The 19721-nt window shown below is 35.8% G+C and overlaps 1 protein-coding gene across 1 annotated transcript in view; it reads left to right on the forward strand.

The window, feature by feature from the left end:
- SWT1 (SWT1 RNA endoribonuclease homolog) overlaps positions 1-19721 on the forward strand; it is a 101538-nt gene that overhangs the window by 8891 nt on the left and 72926 nt on the right. Inside the window, exons 5-9 of the mRNA XM_047076904.1 lie at positions 9641-10379; positions 14664-14723; positions 15935-16064; positions 17021-17122; positions 17725-17913. Coding sequence (XP_046932860.1) covers positions 9641-10379; positions 14664-14723; positions 15935-16064; positions 17021-17122; positions 17725-17913 — 1220 coding nt within the window. The remainder of the gene's footprint in view (positions 1-9640; positions 10380-14663; positions 14724-15934; positions 16065-17020; positions 17123-17724; positions 17914-19721) is intronic.

The following is a 19721-nucleotide window of genomic DNA, read 5'->3' on the forward strand; positions in this document are numbered from 1 at the left end:
CATAAAGTTTCTGCTTCACAAACTCAATGTTTGCTAAAAACAAGAAAATTCAACTTGCCTCTAGCTTTTCTTCAGCTTTTTTTTTATTGTCTTCTTTCTTTGTGATACTTTGCTTCTTATATTATTATCGGTTGAAGTACATTCTGTCATAAATTTCACATTACATTGACTATTACTTTCTAAATTTTTTAAAATATTTTTTATTTTTTAATTTTATTTTTTTAATTTACATCCAAATTAGTTAGCATATAGTGCAACAATGATTTCAGGAGTAGATTCCTTAATTTAGCCCATTCCCCCTCCAGTAACCCTTTGTTCTCCATATTTAAGAGTCTCTTATGTTCTGTCCCCCTCCCTGTTTTTATCTTAATTTTCTTCCCTTCCCTTATGTTCATCTGTTCTGTGTCTTAAAGTCCTCATATGAATGAAGTCACATGATATTTGTCTTTCTTTGGCTGACCAATTTCGCTTAGCATAATACCCTCTAGTTCCATCCACGTAGTTGCAAATGGCAAGATTTCATTCTTTTTGATTGCCGAGTAATACTCCATCAAATGTATATGTGTGTGTATGTATCTTCTTTATCCATTCATCCACCTATGGACATCTGGGCTCTTTCCATACTTCGGCTATTGTCGATAGTGCTTCTATAAACATTGGGGTACATGTGACCCTTTGAAACAGCATACCTGTATCCCTTAGATAAATACCTAGTAGTGCAATTGGGTAGTTCTATTTTTAATTTTTTGAAGAATCTCCATACTGTTTTCCAGAGTGGCTGCACCAGTTTGCATTACCACCAGCAATGCAAAAGAGATCCTCTTTCTCTGCATGCTCGCCAACATCTGTTGTTGCCTGAGTTGTTAATGTTAGCTATTCTGACAGGTGTGAGGTGGTGTCTCATTGTGGTTTTGATTTGTATTTCCCTGATGATGAGTGATGAGGAGCATGTTTTCATGTGTTGGTTGGCCATCTGGATGTCTTCTTTGGAGAAGTGTCTATTCATGTCTTTTGCCCATTTCTTCCTTGGATTATTTGTTTCTTGGGTGTTGTGTTTGATAAGTTCTTTATAGATTTTAGATACTGACCCTTCATCTGATATGCTGTTTGCAACTATCTTCTCCCATTCTGTCCGTTGCCTTTTAGTTTTGCTGATTGTTTCCTTCGCTGTGCAGAAGAAGCTTTTTATTTTTATGAAGTCCCAATAGTTCATTTTTGCTTTTGTTTCCCTTGCCTCCGGAGGTATGTTGAGTAAGAAGTTGCTGTGGCCAAGATCAAAGAGGTTTTTGCCAGCTTTCTCCTCGAGGATTTTGATGGCTTCCTGTCTTACATTTAGGTCTTTCATCCATTTTGTGTTTATTTTCGTGTATTTTGTGTATAAGAAAGTGGTCCAGGTTCATTCTTCTGCATGTCGCTGTCCAGTTTTCCCAACACCACTTGCTGAAGAGACTGTCTTTATTCCATTGGATATTCTTTTCTGCTTTATCAAAAATTAGTTGGCCATACATTTGTGGGTCCATTTCTGGGTTCTCTATTCTGTTCCATTCATCTGAGTGTCTGATTTTGTGCCAGTACCGTACTGTCTTGATGATTACAGCTTTGTGGTATAGCTTGAAGTCTGGGATTGTGATGCCTCCTGCTTTGGTTTTCTTTTTCAAGATTGCTTTGGCTATTCGGGGTCTTTCTGGATTTTTTAGGATTATTTTAGGATTATTCTAGCTCTGTGAAGAATGCTGGTGTTACTTTGATAGGGATTGCATTGAATATGTAGATTGCTTTGGATAGTATTGACATTTTAACAATATTTGTTCTTCCTATCCAGGAGCATGGAATCTTTTTCCATTTCTTTGTGTCTTCTTCAATTTCTTTCATAAGCTTTCTATAGTTTTCAGTGTATAGATTTTTCACCTCTTTGCCTAGATTTATTCCTTGGTATTTTATGGTTTTTGGTGCAATTGTAAATGGGATTGATTCCTTGATTTCTCTTTCTGTTGCTTCATTGTTCGTGTATAGGAATGCAACTGATTTCTGTGCATTGATTTTATATCCTGCAACTTTGCTGAATTCATGAATCAGTTCTAGCAGTTTTTTGGTGGAATCTTTTGGGTTTTCCATGTAGTGTATCACGTCGTCTGCAAAGAGTGAAAGTTTGACCTCCTCCTGGCTGATTTGGATGCCTTTTATTTCTTTGTGTTGTCTGATTGCAGAGGCTGACTTCCAATACTATGTTGAATAACAGTGGCAAGAGTGGATATCCCTATCTTGTTCCTGACCTTAAGGGGAAAGCCCTCAGTTTTTCCCCGTTGAGGATGATATTAGCATTGGGTCTTTCATATATGGCTTTTATGATCTTGAGGTATGTTCTAGCCCTACTTTCTTGAGGGTTTTTATCAAGAAAGGATGCTGTGTTTTGTCAAATGTTTTCTCTGCATCTATTGAGAGGATCATATGGTTCTTGTCCTTTCTTTTATTGATGTGATGAATCACATTGATTGTTTTGCAGATATTGAACCAGCCCTGCATCCCAGGTATAAATTCCACTTGGCCGTGGTGAATAATTTTTTTAATGTATTGTTGGATCCAGTTGGCTAATATCTTGTTGAGGATTTTTGCATCCATGTTCATCATGGAAATTGCTGTATAGTTCTCCTTTTTAGTGAGGTCTCTGTCTGGTTTTGGAATCAAGGTAATGCTGGCTTCATAGAAGGAGTTTAGAAGTTTTCCTTCCATTTCTATTTTTTGGAACAGCTTCAAGAGAATAGGTATTAACTCTTCCTTAAATGTTTGGTAGAATTCCCCTGGAAATCCATCTAGCCCTGGACTCTGGTTTTTGGGGAGATTTTTGATTACTAATTCAATTTCCTTGCTGGCTATGGGTCTGTTCAAACTTTCTATTTCTTCCTGTTTCAGTTTTTAGTGTATATGTTTCTAGGAATTTGTCCATTTCTTCCAGATTACCCATTTTATTGGCATATAATTGCTCATAATATTCTCTTATTATTGTTTTTATTTCTGTTGTGCTGGTTGTGATCTCTTCTCTTTCATTCTTGATTTTATTTATTTGGGTCCTTTACTTTTTCTTTTTGATCAAAGTGGCTAGTGGTTTATCAATTTTGTTAATTCTTTCAAAGAACCAGCTTCTGGTTTCATTGATCTGTTCTACTGTTTTTTGGTTTGAATAGCATTAATTTCTGCTTTAATCTTTATTACTTCCTGTCTTTTGCTGGTTTTGGTTTTATTTGCTGTTCTTTTTCCAGCTCTTTAAGGCGTAAGGTTAGGTTGTGTATCTGAGATCTTTCTTCCTTCTTTAGGAAGGCCTGGATTGCTATATACTTTCCTCTTATGAATGCCTTTCCTGCATCCCAGAGATTTTGGGTTGTGGTGTTATCATTTTCATTGGCTTCCATGAACTTTTTGATTTCCTCTTTAACTTCTTGGTTAGCCCATTCATTCTTTAGCAGGATGTTCTTTAGTCTCCAAGTATTTGTTACCTTTCCGCATTTTTTCTTGTGGTTGATTTCGAGTCTCAGAGCATTGTGGGCTGAAAATATGCCCGGTATGATCTCGATCTTTTTGTACTTGTTGAGGGCTGATTTGTGTCCCAGTATGTGGTCTGGAGAACATTCCATGTGCACTGGAGAAGAATGTATATTCCACTGCTTTAGGATGAAATGTTCTGAATATATCTGTTAAGTCCACCTGGTCCTGTGTGTCATTCAAAGCCATTGTTTCCTTGTTGATTTTTTGATGAGATGATCTGTCCATTGCTGTGAGTAGGGTGTTGAAGTCCCCTACTTGTTATGGTATTACTGTCAATGAGTTTATGTTTGTGATTAATTGATTTATATATTTGGGTGCCCTCACATTTGGCACATAAATGTTTACAATTGTGAAGTCTTGGTGGATAGACCCCTTAATTATGATATAATGCCCTTCTTCATCTCTTGATACAGTCTTTATTTTAAAGTCTAGGTTGTCTGATAGAAGTATGGCTACTCTGGCTTTGTTTTGTGGACCATTAGCATGATAGATGCTTCTCCATCCCCTTATTTTCAATCTGAAGGTGTCTTTAGGTCTAAAGTGGGTCTCTTGTAAACAGCATATAGATGGATCTTGTTATCTTATCCATTCTGTTATCCTGTGTCTTTTGATTGGAGTGTTTAGTCCATTGATGTTTAGAGTGAGTACTGAAAGATAAGAATTTATTGCCATTATGTTGCTTGTAGAGTTGGAGTTTCTAGTGGTGTTCTCTGGTCCTTTCTAGTCTTTGTTGCTTTTGGTCTTTATTTATTTGTTTGTTTGTTTTTTCATCTTTTCTCCCCTCAGAGAGTGCCCCTTAGAATTTCTTGCAGGGCTGGTTTAGTGGTCACAAACTCTTAATTTTTGTGTGTTTGGGAAACTTTTTATCTCTCCATCTGTTTTGAATGAAGCCTTGCTGGATAAAGAATTCTTGGCTGCATATTTTTCTGATTCAGCACATTGAATATATTCTGCCACTCCTTTCTTGCCTGCCAAGTTTCTGTGGATAGGTCTGCTGCAAACCTGATCTGTCTTCCCTTGTAGGTTAAGGACTTTCTTCCCCTTGCTGCTTTCATGATTCTCTCCTTGCCTGAGTATTTTGTGAATTTGACTCTGATATGCCTTGTTGATGGTTGGTTTTTGTTGAATTTAATGGGAGTCCTCTGTACTTCCTAGATTTTCATGTCTGTGTCTTTCCCCAGGTTAGGAAAGTTTTCTGCTATGGCTTGCTCACATAACCTTTCTACCCATATTTCTGTCTCTTCCTCTTCTGCGACCCCTATGATTCTGATGTTGTTCCTTTTTAATGAGTCACTGATTTCTCTAATTCTTAAACCATGCTTTTTTGCCTTACTCTCCCTCTTTTTTTCTGCTTCATTATTCTCCATAAGTTTGTCCTCTAGATCACTGATTCTCTGTCCTGCTTCACCCATCCTTGCTACTGTAGCATCCATTCAAGATTGTAGCTCAGTTATAGCATTTTTTATTTCATCCTGACTAGCTTTTACTTCTTTTATCTCTGCAGAAAGGGATTCTAATCTATTTTCGACTCCAGCTAGTAATCTTATTATCATGATTCTGAATTTTGGTTCAGACATCTTGCTTGTATCTGTGTTGGTTAAGTCCCTGGGTGTCATTTCTTCCTACTCTTTCTTTTGGGGTGAATTCCTGCTGAATTCTGTGGTTCAGCTTGTGAAGATTGTTGTGTTAATCCTCAGATCAGTTTTCTAGGTATGCAGGATGGTTTATTGTTGGTCAGGCTGTATTTCATGGACGTGAGACACACAAAAAACTTCCATGCTGTTCCACCATCTTGGCTCCTCCCTCACCTTCTAAACTTTTTGAACTGGATTTTTAATGCCTTTTATCATAGAGTATTCTTTTTTTTTTTTTTAATTCTAAAACACTGCTTGATTTTTCACTAGTTACTTTTTGCCTCATTAAGGGCACATTTTGTAGCTCTTGATTTTACATCTATGTTACAAGAGCATGAATAGACTTCTAATTTACATACTACCCCCTTAGCCTTGTCCACGTTGTCTTTAGGGGGAAGAAGAAGCAATATTGTTGAATTATTTTGAGAGTGGGATCCAAAGTATTCCAAGGATGCAATGAAGTTCACCTTGGCTTTAGTATTTATTCAAAATTTGGGGACGCCTGGGTCACTCGGTCGGTTGAGCATCTGATTTCAGGTCAGGTCATGATCTTGTGGTTCGTGAGTTCAAGCCCTCTGTTTGTGGTGCTCTCTGCTGTCAGTGCAGAATCTGCTTCAGAGCCTCTGTCTCCTCTCTCTGCCCGTCTCCCATAGGTGTACATGCTGTCTCTCAAAAATGAGTAAATGTTAAAAAAAATATATGCTATTTGGTTTTAGCTCTTGCAATGCTGAATAATTGAATGCCTACTGCAACATTTCTGCATTCCTGAATCCATGTGTGATCAATGATGTTGTGTGGGTTATCATTGTATCTACTGAGAGTAACAACATCAGTAATATGTGGCATATTGGATTTATTGTTAATATCTGAATATTCACTTTCATATATTAATAAGTACTCTAGATGTAACTTATGTGAAATTTTCTTTTGTCAGAGACAAACTATATGTCACAGTAGGTATTTTAGAACTGTCTCATCATGTGTTTAAACAATATGGGATAGAAGCTATTATATATTGAAAAGTTTGGACAAAAGAAAGCTGTGCTTTGGAAACATTAGTATCAATAGTGCAGAACTTCTAACAACCATTGGTTGTCTGCAAAGAAAGTGGTTCATTTGCTGTTATTTACTTATTGGAAAAGTGAACAAACTTATTTGCCTCAAGATTCTAAGTATTTCTTTATGATATATGGCATCTTCTGTAAAAATCTCCCTATTCACCTATAGGGAAGGTCCCCAAATTGGTGGGACCTCAGTGAAAGCTGAGGTACAGATGAAAAAACAATTTTGTCATCCTGAAAGCCACTTAACATCATTCCATTACCACAATTCTCGATCCATGGTTGATGTATACATGGATGTATCAGCAATGAAAACATTAGCAAGGGTAACAATCTTAAGTTTGCTTTTGAAAGTTTCAGAAAGCATTTTTGTGAACAGTGCACTGTCAGTTTGTGGGATTTCTCCGGTAAGTTGCATCATCACTATTGACCAAATCTTTTTAAGTCCAGGAGTTGAAGAGGTGAGAAGTTGTACCTCAGTTACTATTAGATAGAGGGCAGTATTGCCACCAGCAGTGCCCATTATTGGCAGAATTAGCCAAAAAGTAATTTATTCTTCAGTTGAGCTAAGTTGAAAGTAAGTATACAATTCAATATCCTGAAGGTACATCATGATCACCAACAGAGCAGTCTAACAGCTGCTAGTGTTGAGAAATTGTTTCTGTAGGATGTCAAATTTAAAATGGCTACTAAACTTTTACATAACACAAGTGTAATAATAGTTTTGACAGAATTTCACATTTATTCTTATATCACAAGAGTTCATCAAGAATGGTGTTTCAACTTCAGCTGAAAATTGATTTTACACTAAGTCAGTCATAAAAAAATAAGTACTTTAAAAAAATGAAGAGTATTTGCTCCATGTCTAACTTATATCTAAAAAGAGCTCAGAACTTTAGTATTTTGGGGTTGCAAGTATAAAACCGCATTATCACAGTATATAGCATTTTGCAAAACTAGTTGATAAGAGATGATTTTTAAGATTTAATTTTGTTGGCCTTTTAAAAGGTATTGTATTCAGTTTTCATTAATTATGACCATGTAGACCATAGTGCCTAGATTGCTACAAAAGATGCAGTACAGTGTTATGAAGAACAAATAAGGAATGTGAAAATGCTCAGAGAACTACAGGGTCCCATTAAAATTCTTGAGTTATGTTCTGTTTGTTGTTTTCCTGATTTTTCTTTAATACAGCCAGCATCTTAAACTGGGTATACCAGTAGATGCCAAACAAAGTCCTATTAAAATTAAAATTTAAATTTTATCATTATTTACTAACAGATAAATAATGATGTGTAGTCTTTTTGTAGGAGGAGATAGAAGATAAAATCAGATGAAGACCTAGGTGAAACTCCTATTAAAAACTCCGAGATGTTTATAGTTTGCTCTTTTGTAATGAATTATTTGAGAAGTCACCTATTTACTATTTCTTTTTCCCCTGCCAGGCTATAAGCTAATTGGGAGTAAGGACTCAGTGGATGTATCCTCCACTGCCTCTCCAGTGCCTAGCACAGTGACAGGCAATTCGAACGCACTCAAGGATTTATTGATATGAATTAACAGATTGTGTTTCATTGATTTTTTTTTCACCTTTCTTTTTGACTACAAAGTAGTATCTACTTTTATTAAACAGGAAAATATCACCTCTAGCTGTTGCTACTTCTAACATTTTAGTACATTTCTTTCAAGACAGTCAATTCGAATGGACTCAAGGATTTATTGATATGAATTAACAGATTGTATTTCATTGATTTTTTTTTCACCTTTCTTTTTGACTACAAAGTAATAATACTTTTATTAAGCAGGAAAATATCACCTCTAGCTATTGCTACTTTTAATATTTTAGTACATTTCTTTGAAGACTTTTTATTATGCTTATTTAAATTGTTGAGACCACATTATATATACAGATTTGTGCCCTGCTTGATTTTTGCTGAATGTTATATCAACATGGTATATCAATATGTTTATATCAATATGTTTTGCTGAATGATATATCAGTATGTTATATCAATATGTTTTGTTAGATCATTGAAAACTTTCATAAGTATCATTTGAAATGGCCATAATGTAATAGCATATTTCTTAGTCATTTCTAAAATTTTAGTATTTACTACCTTACTTTTGCTATTATAAATAATCCTGGATTTTAAAAAAGTTTTTAGTCCATTTTTAATTTTTTTCACCTTGGTATAGATTTCTAAAATGAGAATTACTAGTAAGTCAAAGAATATGAACATTTTTAGAATTCTTAATTATATTGTCAAAAATTCCTTTGTGGAACTGTTACATCATTTTGCATTTCTACCATGAGAGAGTCCATTTTTCAACCCATTGCCAGACTTAATGCTATTTTTAAATCTTTGCTAATTTGGTAGAAGACAATGGTATGTCATTATCATTAGCATGTCTATGATTAGTAGGGAAGTTAAACTTTTTTTCTCAAATGTCCGTTAGCCATTCCCTTTTTCTCACCAGTAATTTTCTGCTTATGTCCTATTCTAGAGTCAGTACTTTTTGATGTGCTTTTTATTTACTAAGGTTGATAAGTGTCACATATATAACAAATACCATTTCCCAGTTTAAAAATTTTTATTATCTTTCAATATGCTAGAGGGTTTTTTTTAATTACAAATAATTTTTTTAATGTTTATTTTTGAGAGAGAGACAGAGCATGAGTGGGGCAGGGGCAGAGAGAGAGGGAGGCATAGAATCTGAAGCAGGATCCAGGCTCTGAGCTGTCAGCACAGAGCCTGACACAGGTCTAGAACTCACAAACCATGAGATCATGACCTGAGCCAAGTTGGCTGCTTAACCGAATGAGCCACTCAGGTGCTCCAGTATGCTAAAGTTTTAAAGTAAATAGTCATTTTTTTTTAAAGTTTTATTTAAGTAAGCTCTACACCCAGCATGGGGCTCGAACTCACCACCCCAAGATCAAGAGTTGTATGCTCTTCCAACTGAGCCAGCCAGTCGCCTTGTAAATAGTCATTTATGTTTATTATTTCCCTTTGCAATTTTTCTCACCGCTGTGAAGTTTAGGAAGTTCTCTATTAAGAAATCGGATAAATACTCCCTTTTTTCCCATATGGCTTTTAAGGGATTAATATGAAGTGTAACAATTATGGTAATTATTTTGCACTTAAGTGTTTAATCTGTAAGGAATTCATATTGCCTGATATTATATGAAGCTATAAATTTGATTTTTTTCCAAATAGCAAACCAGTATTCCAACACCATTTGTAGAGTAATTCTTTACATTTCATTCTTAGTGTAGTCATGTATTTTTTATGATGTTTGTGTCAAGCCAGTTCTGTCATTTCCCTAACTAAAATGATACAGTGCAACAGTACATACAATCATGTGTAACTGTAATGTAACTTAGGTTTCTGTGCTGCTTTACAGATTGAATGTAGAAACCGACACTCCAGGAAGGAGACCAAAAATCAGTTCTTTATCCCCTCAAGGGCCTGTTAAACTCCAGGAAGCATCATATTCCGATGCTAATCAAATTGTCTCACAGAACCCTTCTTCACATGGGACTAAAAAAGATTTAACTAAATATGACAATTTTAAAGATATTAAATTGACAAATGTTAGGAGCAAGGCTGACCATGGAATTAAAAACTTTTGCGGTCCTAAGATTGCCAAAGATGTGAAACCAAAAACAGAAGGCCAAGCAAGTGAAAAACAATGGCCTCATTTACTCACTCAGGGGGAGAAGTTGAAAGAACTCAAGAAAGAAAGGTACAGGAAATTTAGAGACAGTTCTGAAAAATGTGTTTTGGGGAAACGCAAGAGAATCCATTTTTCTCAGGATTGTAATTCCGACAAGATAATCAAGGAATCCCTTGAATCTAGAAGAAGGAAGATCAGTTTCAAAATCCCAATAAAATCCCGTGATACTCTCCAGAAGCTTGTAGAAGAGAATGTCTTCAATTTAGAGTCTAACAATTCAAAGACTAAGCAGGAGAAGAAAGAAAGACTGAAAGGTTCCCAAGCTTCATTAAATTTGACTAGGCACAAAAGTGAACGTTTATTTTCAGAATCCACATATAAACAGGCTGTACATGAGTGGAAAGGAAAATATCATCATGAGCATCGAGAAAGTAATGATTCAGGTTCTGGTGAAAACCCAATCCAGGTAAGGTGGTGCAAAATGAGAATGTCGGTTGTAGCAAAGAATTTTAGTAACAGTCAGGTTTGAGTTTTTTCTATTATTAATAGTGATCACAGAGAGCGGATTCACCTTAGTCAGAAAGATATTTGTTGGTTCCTTTATTTTACCTTTTTAATTCCAACCTCCTTAGGAAGATAATCCCAGTAAGTATCAAGGATACTTGGTAATAGAAGGTAATTGTGAAAAGGTAGAAAGCAGCACTTACAGAGAGTCCTTTCAAAAAAGCACTGTGACCGTCTCTTAGGCTCTTCTCTAACCCTGGTTGCTATGGAACATCCAGGTTACTCTTCTGAAGAGCTATTCCTTTAACGAGTTGTTTTGGAGTGCCACTACCAGGCACCGCAATCACAGTCTCTGTTTTCAGAGACTCCTTCATGTGAGGAGACACACAAGCAATCATCTTAAGTCTAATAAGTACTTATCACTTAACATGGGAATACAGAGCCAGGGAATAATGGCCTTGTACACTGTAGAGGGGTTACTTAAGAAAGGTTTGCTGGACAGGGTCACGTTTAAACTGAGAGCTAAAGAATGAAAAGGAGTTATTCAGGTGAAGCCAGGTAGGGTGGGATGGGAGAAGCAGGGATGTTCCAAGCAAACGGAACTAGTATACAGAGATCCAGCCTGGAAAGTTTGGCACATCTCTTTTGCCTCTAAATTATGCAATAAATCAACACGTGTGGACTAGTTGGAGAACCTAATCTCTCTAGCCTCGTTCCTGTGGCAAATAAAATTATTTATCTTTATAACTTTTTTTAATGTTTATTTTTGAGGGGCAAGGGAGGAGCAGAGAGAGAGGGAGACCCAGACTCTAAAGCAGGCTCCAGACTCTGAGGTGTCAGCACAGAGCCCGATGCTAGGCTCGAACTCAGGAGCCGTGAGATTCAGACCTGAGCTGAAGTCGGACACTTAACCAACTGAGCCACCCAGACACCCCTAGAATTATTTACCTTTAAGAGAACTTAAGAACTTTGGAATTTCACAACTTCCGACAGCCTGATGTTTAGAGACTGCTTATAAACAGGGGTAGTTGAGCCTACCTGCATTTAGGAACGAAGACTATAAGATACTTCCTAGGAGACACAGAGGGATTATAACTAGGGAGGCTGGAAGAGCTGGAGAGAGTACTTTTCGTTCAGTGAAACTGAAAGAGTCCAAAGAAGAAAACAGTTGAGTTTGTTCTTTTTATTGCTTTCTTAAAAGAAAGCTCCAGTTTTCTTGGGTTACAACCAGTTCTCTAGAGAAAATGTGAGAAAGGAATTTGAAGTTGCAAGATGTTCAGTGAACACTTTGGTGTCATTGCTTGATGTTCCCCCTGTACTGTGCATGTAAGGAACAGTACGAGAAAGCCCCGCAGTACACCTTACAGTCTCTTTTTGTCTCTAAATAGAATTACCACATAAATCAAAAGAGGTACTTAGCATGAATATTAATTAAGTTGTAGGAGAAGCAGTTTTTGCATGATTACTTTCCAGTTCTTGGCATTAAAACTCCTTATAAACTGTTCCTTTGATAGCAATCTAATCTGACTTAAAGTCCTTTAAACACAGGAGCAGCAAGTAAATATTGTTCTTATCTTAGTATATTCTCCTTAGCATATTATTGACAGTAGTTAATCTTCCTAACATTATGTTTGTTGTTTTTCTCACAAATTCTTTAATAGATAATTATCTTCCTAAAATTATGAGTGTACTTCACAAGGAAATAATTATTATTTTCTGGATTTGGTAATCCTGTTATTTAGTAATTCCATTATGCTTTCCAAAGAGAAAATACCTTCTTTTGTTTCTTATATTTTATAGCCCTTTGATAGAGACCCCTTCATTTGCACCCTCCCCTCACCATTGAAAACTAATGGTCCAGAGATTTATAGTTCATAGCCCACTTTTATTTTTATTTTTTTATAGGCCACTTTTATAAATAGCATCCTCCTCCTACAGGTCTATGAGGTAGCAATTCAACAGTTTATCAAACATTAATTAAAGCTGCCTATTATGTATCAGGTACACTTCTAGTTTCTAGGGATTTAGAGATGAATAAGATGATCTTTACCCTCAAGAATTTCCCAAGGAGGCAGATTAGTAGACAAATACAGTTGCAATACAGTGAAATAAACATTAGAGCCCTAAGAATTGGGCTGGTGTTAGTATAAATTTGGGGGTGAGTTAAGGAAGGGCTGACAGAGTGGAGATTCTTGAGCTTGGTGTGAAGGGTGTGTAGAGCAAGAATAAGAGTTCTCCCAGGGTGGAGGGCCAGCATGGTAATGGTAGCAAGTCATGAGATTGTCCCATGGCAGAGCATACATGGGGACTTAAGTTGTTCAGTATGACTAGAGTTGAGATGTGTAGAAAATCTGCATATAGGAGAGGGAGTGGGAGAGGAAGCCAAGGTCAGGCAATGGACTTTTTTGTATCCCATGGGAAAGATTTGTTCTGTTTTATCTTGTGTGCCTTAGATGGTGTAGAGAGCCACTGAAATATAACCAGGGAAGCAGTATAATCTGGTTTTCAGTTTAGAATCACTCCAGTAGATAAAGCCATTGTTACTCTCATTATTGATACTCCTTTTTGTCATCCCCAGGGAAGGCTGTATCCCAGTTCATTTATTTAATAAAGTGTGGTAGGAGGAGGCAAACAAATGCCCACTGAGACTTTCTTTTTTTAATAGGGAGAAGTCTTCAGGAACAATTGACCTGAACTTTTTGGTTTGGAGAAGTGATAGAAAATTTATTAAAGTCACTGGAAGTGGCCTGTGGTCAAAGAGAGTGAAGGGTAGTAGTGACCTATGTAAATGAACAACAGGACTTTAAATATCAGGAGTTGTAGGAAATTCTGATAATATTCTCTGGCTTGTTTGGCACTTCCTAATGGAAGAGAACCTTAAGGATCTGGTGAGATTTAAAGTCAATTGGAGAAGAGATTGCAAAATCAGAGTCATGACACAGTAAAGCTATAATGAGCCTATGTGTGTGATGTATATGGTATTATAGCATGTGAAGACTGGCGTTGGGAATTTAGGATGAAAGCTGAATTCCCAGTAAAGCAACCTATGATATACTTGTTTAAAGGGAATATGTAATTTATACCATATATAGCTGCCTGTAAAATACATGTGAATTTGGTGCTATTTTGCAGAATTCTTAGAAGATGATTTAATTTAGCAGTGGCTTTTGCTGAATTCCCTATTACCTGTACATAGGGTCAGGTAAATCTCATCTGCTTAGCAAAAGTGCCAGTGGAAAATGGAGAGATTTTTGACTTCTGTTGAAAGACAAAAATTAAAACACAGACCTCTGGTGCTCTACCCATGTATAAGACACCTATGCATTTTTCAGCTTTTCTCCTTCAGCCATATCATAATCTTTAGGTTCCCTTTGTTTTGTCATGTTACTTTTATTTTTATTTTTGTAAGAAGATGTCAAGTAATCTCTACACCCAATGTGAGGCTTAAATCCACAACCCCGAGATTAAGAGGTACATGCTCCACCGACTGAGCCAGCCAGGCGCCCCTGTCATGTCACTCTTACAAGTGGGTCAGCTACTCCTGGGTGAAAATTTCCCACCATTGAAGGCCAGCTTGTTTACCTTGGTCATGGTTCTTTCTGTTTCTCAGGGTGGCATGTAGTTCTACTCTTATAATACAAGTATTACAAGTATTTTTAGGTGAAGGAGTAAACGTTAAACAATTTCTATCTTGTTTCATTGACTTAACCTTTCTTCTAAAAAAATTTTTTTTTAACATTTATTTATTTTTGAGAGACAGAGACAGAGTGTGAGTGGGGGAGGGGCAGAGAGAAAGGTAGACACAGAATCCAAAGCAGGCTCCAGGCTCTGAGCTGTCAGCACAGAGCCCGATGTGGGGCTCGAACTCAAGACTACAAGATGATGACCTGAGCTGAAGTCAGACGCTCAACTGACTGAGCCACCCAGGTGCCCCTTGTTTCACTGACTTAACAGAATGAGGCTTTTTTATTTTAGGGGAAGTTTCTATCTAGGGACAATTTGCCTCTTAGGGGGGGCATTTGGCTGTTAAGTAGATAGAGACATATTTGATTGTCAAGATTGGGAAGGAGAGGTGCTGCTGGTATCTAGTGGGTAGAGGCAAGGGATACTGTTAAACAGCATAATGCACATAATAACCCCTAAAACAAGGAATTATCTGATGCCACATGTAAATAGTGCCAACGTTACAAACCCTACCCTAGGTATATACTTCATCCTTAACTAATGAAATTACTTTTCATTTCAGAGTTTTGAAGCTCCATGTTCTTCAGTGTCCCTTGAAAGTATTCAAGATACAGATCAAGAGGTTACTGATATACTTATTTACTTTGAATATTTTAATGAAATTAAGTCAAACAGTTCCTATATTTATAGATTAAAAAAATGGCTATGAAAACCTTGATAATATGAAAATAACAGTGATATCTCTACCTAATATGTAAGTTTGTGAAGTCATGAAAAACTAGCTGGAAAAATACTTAATTTACTTGATCACCTTTATGTCTTTGTTTTTAATAAGCTCTAAACTGGTTTGAATAAAGAGCATGGAGCCTGTGTCCACAAGTTATATGAATTCTCATTTAATGTTATCACACATTTGCATGCTTATACCTAGGCTTGCCAAACTGCAGTGTGATATTAACTTGTTGGCTTCATTTTTCTAATCAGCAATAAGATGAAAATATTATTGAAAATGAGAGTGACTGCATTTTTTTTTTTAACCTGTTGGCTTCATTTCCCAGCTGGAATCTCCTGTTTGACTCTCATGAAATTATTGCATAGAATTTTATGTTTCTTGGTCCTATATTAAAATTAAATTCGTGGAACACTTTGTTGCAGTTTCCTATTTGAAGAAGACTTTACAACCATATTGATTACTTCTTATTTGTGATGGTCAGTTGTATTTTTCTGTCTTGTGGGTCGGTGCTCCTTGAGAGAAGAAAGATTTCTCACCCTTTCTCTAAAACTAGATTATATTTACAATCCTTCACATCAAAATATATCAGTGAGAAGGGTCTTAAAGTCTAGATTTCAGTTTTTGATGGTTCATAAACAGTCTTAGAAATCGCAAGAAGAGGTTCATCATCCAGATATAAACATATTTGGCTCCCAGAGTACGTTGAAGTGAAAACATGGGATGAGGATGAACTTATTTTGAAGGGCTACTAGGGAGTAGGTTTTGTGCAGGGAACTTCACATTATTTCAGTCCTCACAAAACTACTACCAGGAAATAGATATTTAACATTCCTATTTCATAGGTGAACAAATGGAGACCCAAGTTAAATACTTTGCTTGCCTAAGGTTACAGAAGTAGTAAGAGAAGAGCTAGTTTTAAAACCCTGCATTTTGTTTATAAATCTGTATTCTTTCATCTTGCGGCCTCCGTATTTTTGTAATTTTTTTCCCACAAACCATTTCATCTTCGGTGAATTAATTAGAATTAATAGCTTTCAAGCCTTTTTAATCTGCAGAGGAGATAATTCAAAATATTTTACTGTGGGTCTTTTGCTATTTAGATGCAGATAGTGGAAGAGCTCCATGCTGTACGTGTGGGGAAAAGTGTGGATTTACCTGTGGTTTTATCTTCCGGGGAGTTAACGAGCATGGAGATTGACTTGGTGGACGATGATGTACATTCCTCTCCTGGTATATCCTATATGTAGATGATGATGTTTATGATCTCCTGTACTTTCTTAGGAACCTAATGTGCGAACATTCAATTTTTATAATATTTAGATGAAAGATGTTAAGGTGTGCTCATTTGAAATAAGGAAGTATGATATATTTCTTCTAGCTATAGGAATCTGGTCAAATATTTGTTTATCATCACATTATTGGGCAGTTGGCCATATTTTTGCCAAGCATCAGTAATCACAGTTATCTATTATTGTGCTATCAATGATCAGAGTTGTCTTTTAGTCTTGGTCTTAATCCTAACTTTTGACAATGTCAGCTTATGTAAAGCACTGATCAGAAATAATGCAAATTGCTCAAAGGTATTATACTCATGGTTTTTTTTATTTATGTAGTAAAGTTTTGATCAATTTTACCACTGGGAGAAGATAATGATAGATATTATCCAAAATCTATTAGCATACTGGTTTGAGTTGTGTTTATAAAAATAGTATTGCTACATCACAGTCACATTGCACTTTTCAGTTTGCTAAGTGTTTTCCTGTGCATTAATTTGTCTGATCCTCACAATGGCCCTGTGAAATAACAATGCTGGTGTTATCTGTTTTCTTTTACTTTCATGTGTTTTTCTTTTCAACTACATTTCACTCACCGTATATTAAAATTAGCTTATAAATTATAAGTGCACAGCTGCTAGTGATGCAGAACGGGGCTTGGGAGCATAGTTAACTGCCAGGGCAAATTAGTTCATGATTTAAAGTCCACTCAGAAACAATTCATGATGTTTTACTAGTAGATAATTAAACATTGATTACTGTCCCTTTAAGGATTAAACAGTTTTGTTTTTGTTGTCTAAAGGATTGCCTTGTCTTAAGAATACCATCAAAGTTCTATGATACCAAATTTTAGTTATTATACAAGTCTTTTATCAAGTGCCATGAAATCCTAACTTTACTCTTTTTCTCTAGCAAAAAGTGCTTCAGATAAAAAGCTTCTAATTGTTATTGACACAAATATTCTGATGAATCATCTCAAATTTGTTAGAATTTTGAAGACCACAGAAATCCCAGGTACTTATAAAACGTGATTCTGATTTTCTTACTTGAGTTGATATTTTATATCAACAATGATGTGGGGTATTTTTTTTTCACAAACACGTTTCCACTTGGATATGCTATGAAGTATATATATTAATATATGTATATTAATAATCAGCATAAATTAAAAAAAGAGCCTTGAGAGGTTAACCTAACAATCTAAACTTACTCTTCTTTGATCTCCAATAGTATTTGTTTTTGTACAATTATTTGATTCTTGTATCTGTTTTTAATTTCCATTTTTTATGTGTTATCTCTTCATTAAAAAAATTTTTTTCATGTTTATTTATTTTTGAGAGAGAGAGCTAGTGCGTGGGAGGGGCAGCAAGAGAGGGGGACAGAGGATCCCAAGGGGGCTCTGTGCCGACAGCTCAAACTCACAAACTGAACCATGACATCATGACCTGAGCTGAAGTCAGACACTTAACTGACTGAGCCACCTAAGTGCCCCGTGTTATCTCTTCATTTAGACTGTGAATTCCTTACTTCAAAACTTCCAATTCTCCTAAAACAATTCAATTTAGTAACCAAATAAACATTTGTTGACTTCTAAGAAATCTTTTTTTATTTTTCAGGCTTTGATAGACTTGTGTTAATAATTCCCTGGGTGGTTGTACAAGAGCTAGATCGTATGAAGGCAGGAAAACTACTAAAACACGCCCAGCACAAAGCTATACCTGCAGTTCATTTTATCAATGACAGTCTCAAAAATCAAGATAAAAAGCTATGGGGTCAATCAATACAACTCGCATCTCAAAAAGTTTGTAAGTATGGTTCTCTCAGGATGTTTTCTAATTAAGGTTTATTTGGGTGCTGACTCATGATTGGAGGGAAGTGGTGCAAAATGTAAAAGAAAAATTTATAATTAGGCACCTGGCTGGCTCAGTCGGTGGAGCAAGTGACTCTTGATCTCAGGGTCGTAGGTTTGGTGGAAGGATTACTTAAAAAAAAAAAAAAAATCTTTATTATTTCTTCTAAAATTTATTTATTTATTTTGAGAGAGAAGAAGAAGGGAGGGTGGGGGGGAGAGGCAGAGAGATAGGGAGAAGAGAGAATCCTAAGCAGGCTCTGCACCGCCAGTGCAGAGCCCGAAGCAGGGTTTAAACTCACAAACCATGAGATCACGACCTGAGTCGAAGTCAAATGCTTAACCAACTGAGCCACCCAGGTGCCTGATAAAAACAACAGCAACAAAAAAAATCTTAAAAAATAATTTATAATCATTGGAATATGGAATGGCCAGGTGTAGTGATGGTTTGGGATATTCGGTTAGGTTTGGTTCAGAGGTTTTGATTTTGATTTTTCTGCTTCTTAGGCTATGTCTGTATTTCACAGTGACTGTACAATTCTGTATGTATAGTTTTCTCTATTACAATACTTTGGATTCTTTTTGTGTGTGTGTGAATATCATTGTTGAGTGATGAAGCCAGTAAGTGATCTAGGTTTCGAATCTGTCACTGTATGCAGTTAGTATAATGCAGGGAGAGGCATTGTTTTCCTCTGGTTTGTCAGAATCTGTAATAAGGAGGTGTTTGTATAATAAAGGTCTCTAGATTTTCTTTTAAGCCATTTTTAAATCACTCTAGTCTTAGGACCTAAGTATATTCTTTATGTTTTATATATATAACTTTGTGGAAAAAATCTGTGTGTAAAATAACACTGTTGTCTCTGCAGAGTTTATACATATATTTAGAGAATTTATTTCATTCTTTAAAACTTTGTTTCTTGTTAATTCATAATTATGTATATATTATGTACAGTCACTCTGTTTTAAATATCGTGGGTATATGTTTTCTGCTATATTCACATACACCATAAGATATGAAAGAATTCATCCTATGATGAATCTAATTATGGTATTAGCCCTGTTAATAGTTGTTAGTCCAATCTTTGGAGAGAAAGGGTCTCCCCCATTCATTCACTCATTCATTCCATTTACAAATGTTTATTAGCTCTTAGTATATATATTCCATATACAATCTTTGTGCATTTTGAGCTTCATGTGGTATGTTTAAGAGCTTTCAAAGGGAAACCACACATATCACTTATTAGAGTTAAGACCAAAATGTTTGAACATTCATATTAAACCAAACATCTTAGATGGTCTTTTTTTTGAACTTTTCATTATGAAAAATTTCAAATGCAGAGGTAGAATAACGTATGAATCCCTATGTACCTATCACTCATTTTCAGTAATTATCAGCATTTTGCAAGAACTGCTGCAGGAATTTGAAGCAGATCTTAGATTTATCATATCGTATCATTTTTACCCATAAATACTGTGGTATGTGTTGCTAACCGACAATCCTTTTATTTTTAAACAACCAAACAATTAACAAACGTAACCCCTCATCCAAACCATCATGTCAGTGAAAGCCCAAACCTTAAAAAGAGATGGGAACTTTTTTTACTCTTAATCTTTTATTTAAAATTTTTTGGTTTGTTGATATAAATTATATTTTGTTATATAACAGCATGGATAAGGATGATAATAATAGACAACATTTATATGGCCATTATTCTCCAGGCCCTTTTCCAGGTGCTTTAACAGCTGATATCATTCAAACCATGT

The sequence above is a fragment of the Lynx rufus genome, unplaced genomic scaffold (assembly GCF_022079265.1).
Source record: "Lynx rufus isolate CCGP_SWC_20201006 ecotype Redwood Valley unplaced genomic scaffold, mLynRuf1.p SCAF_15, whole genome shotgun sequence".
NCBI classification, from domain to species: Eukaryota; Metazoa; Chordata; class Mammalia; order Carnivora; family Felidae; genus Lynx; species Lynx rufus.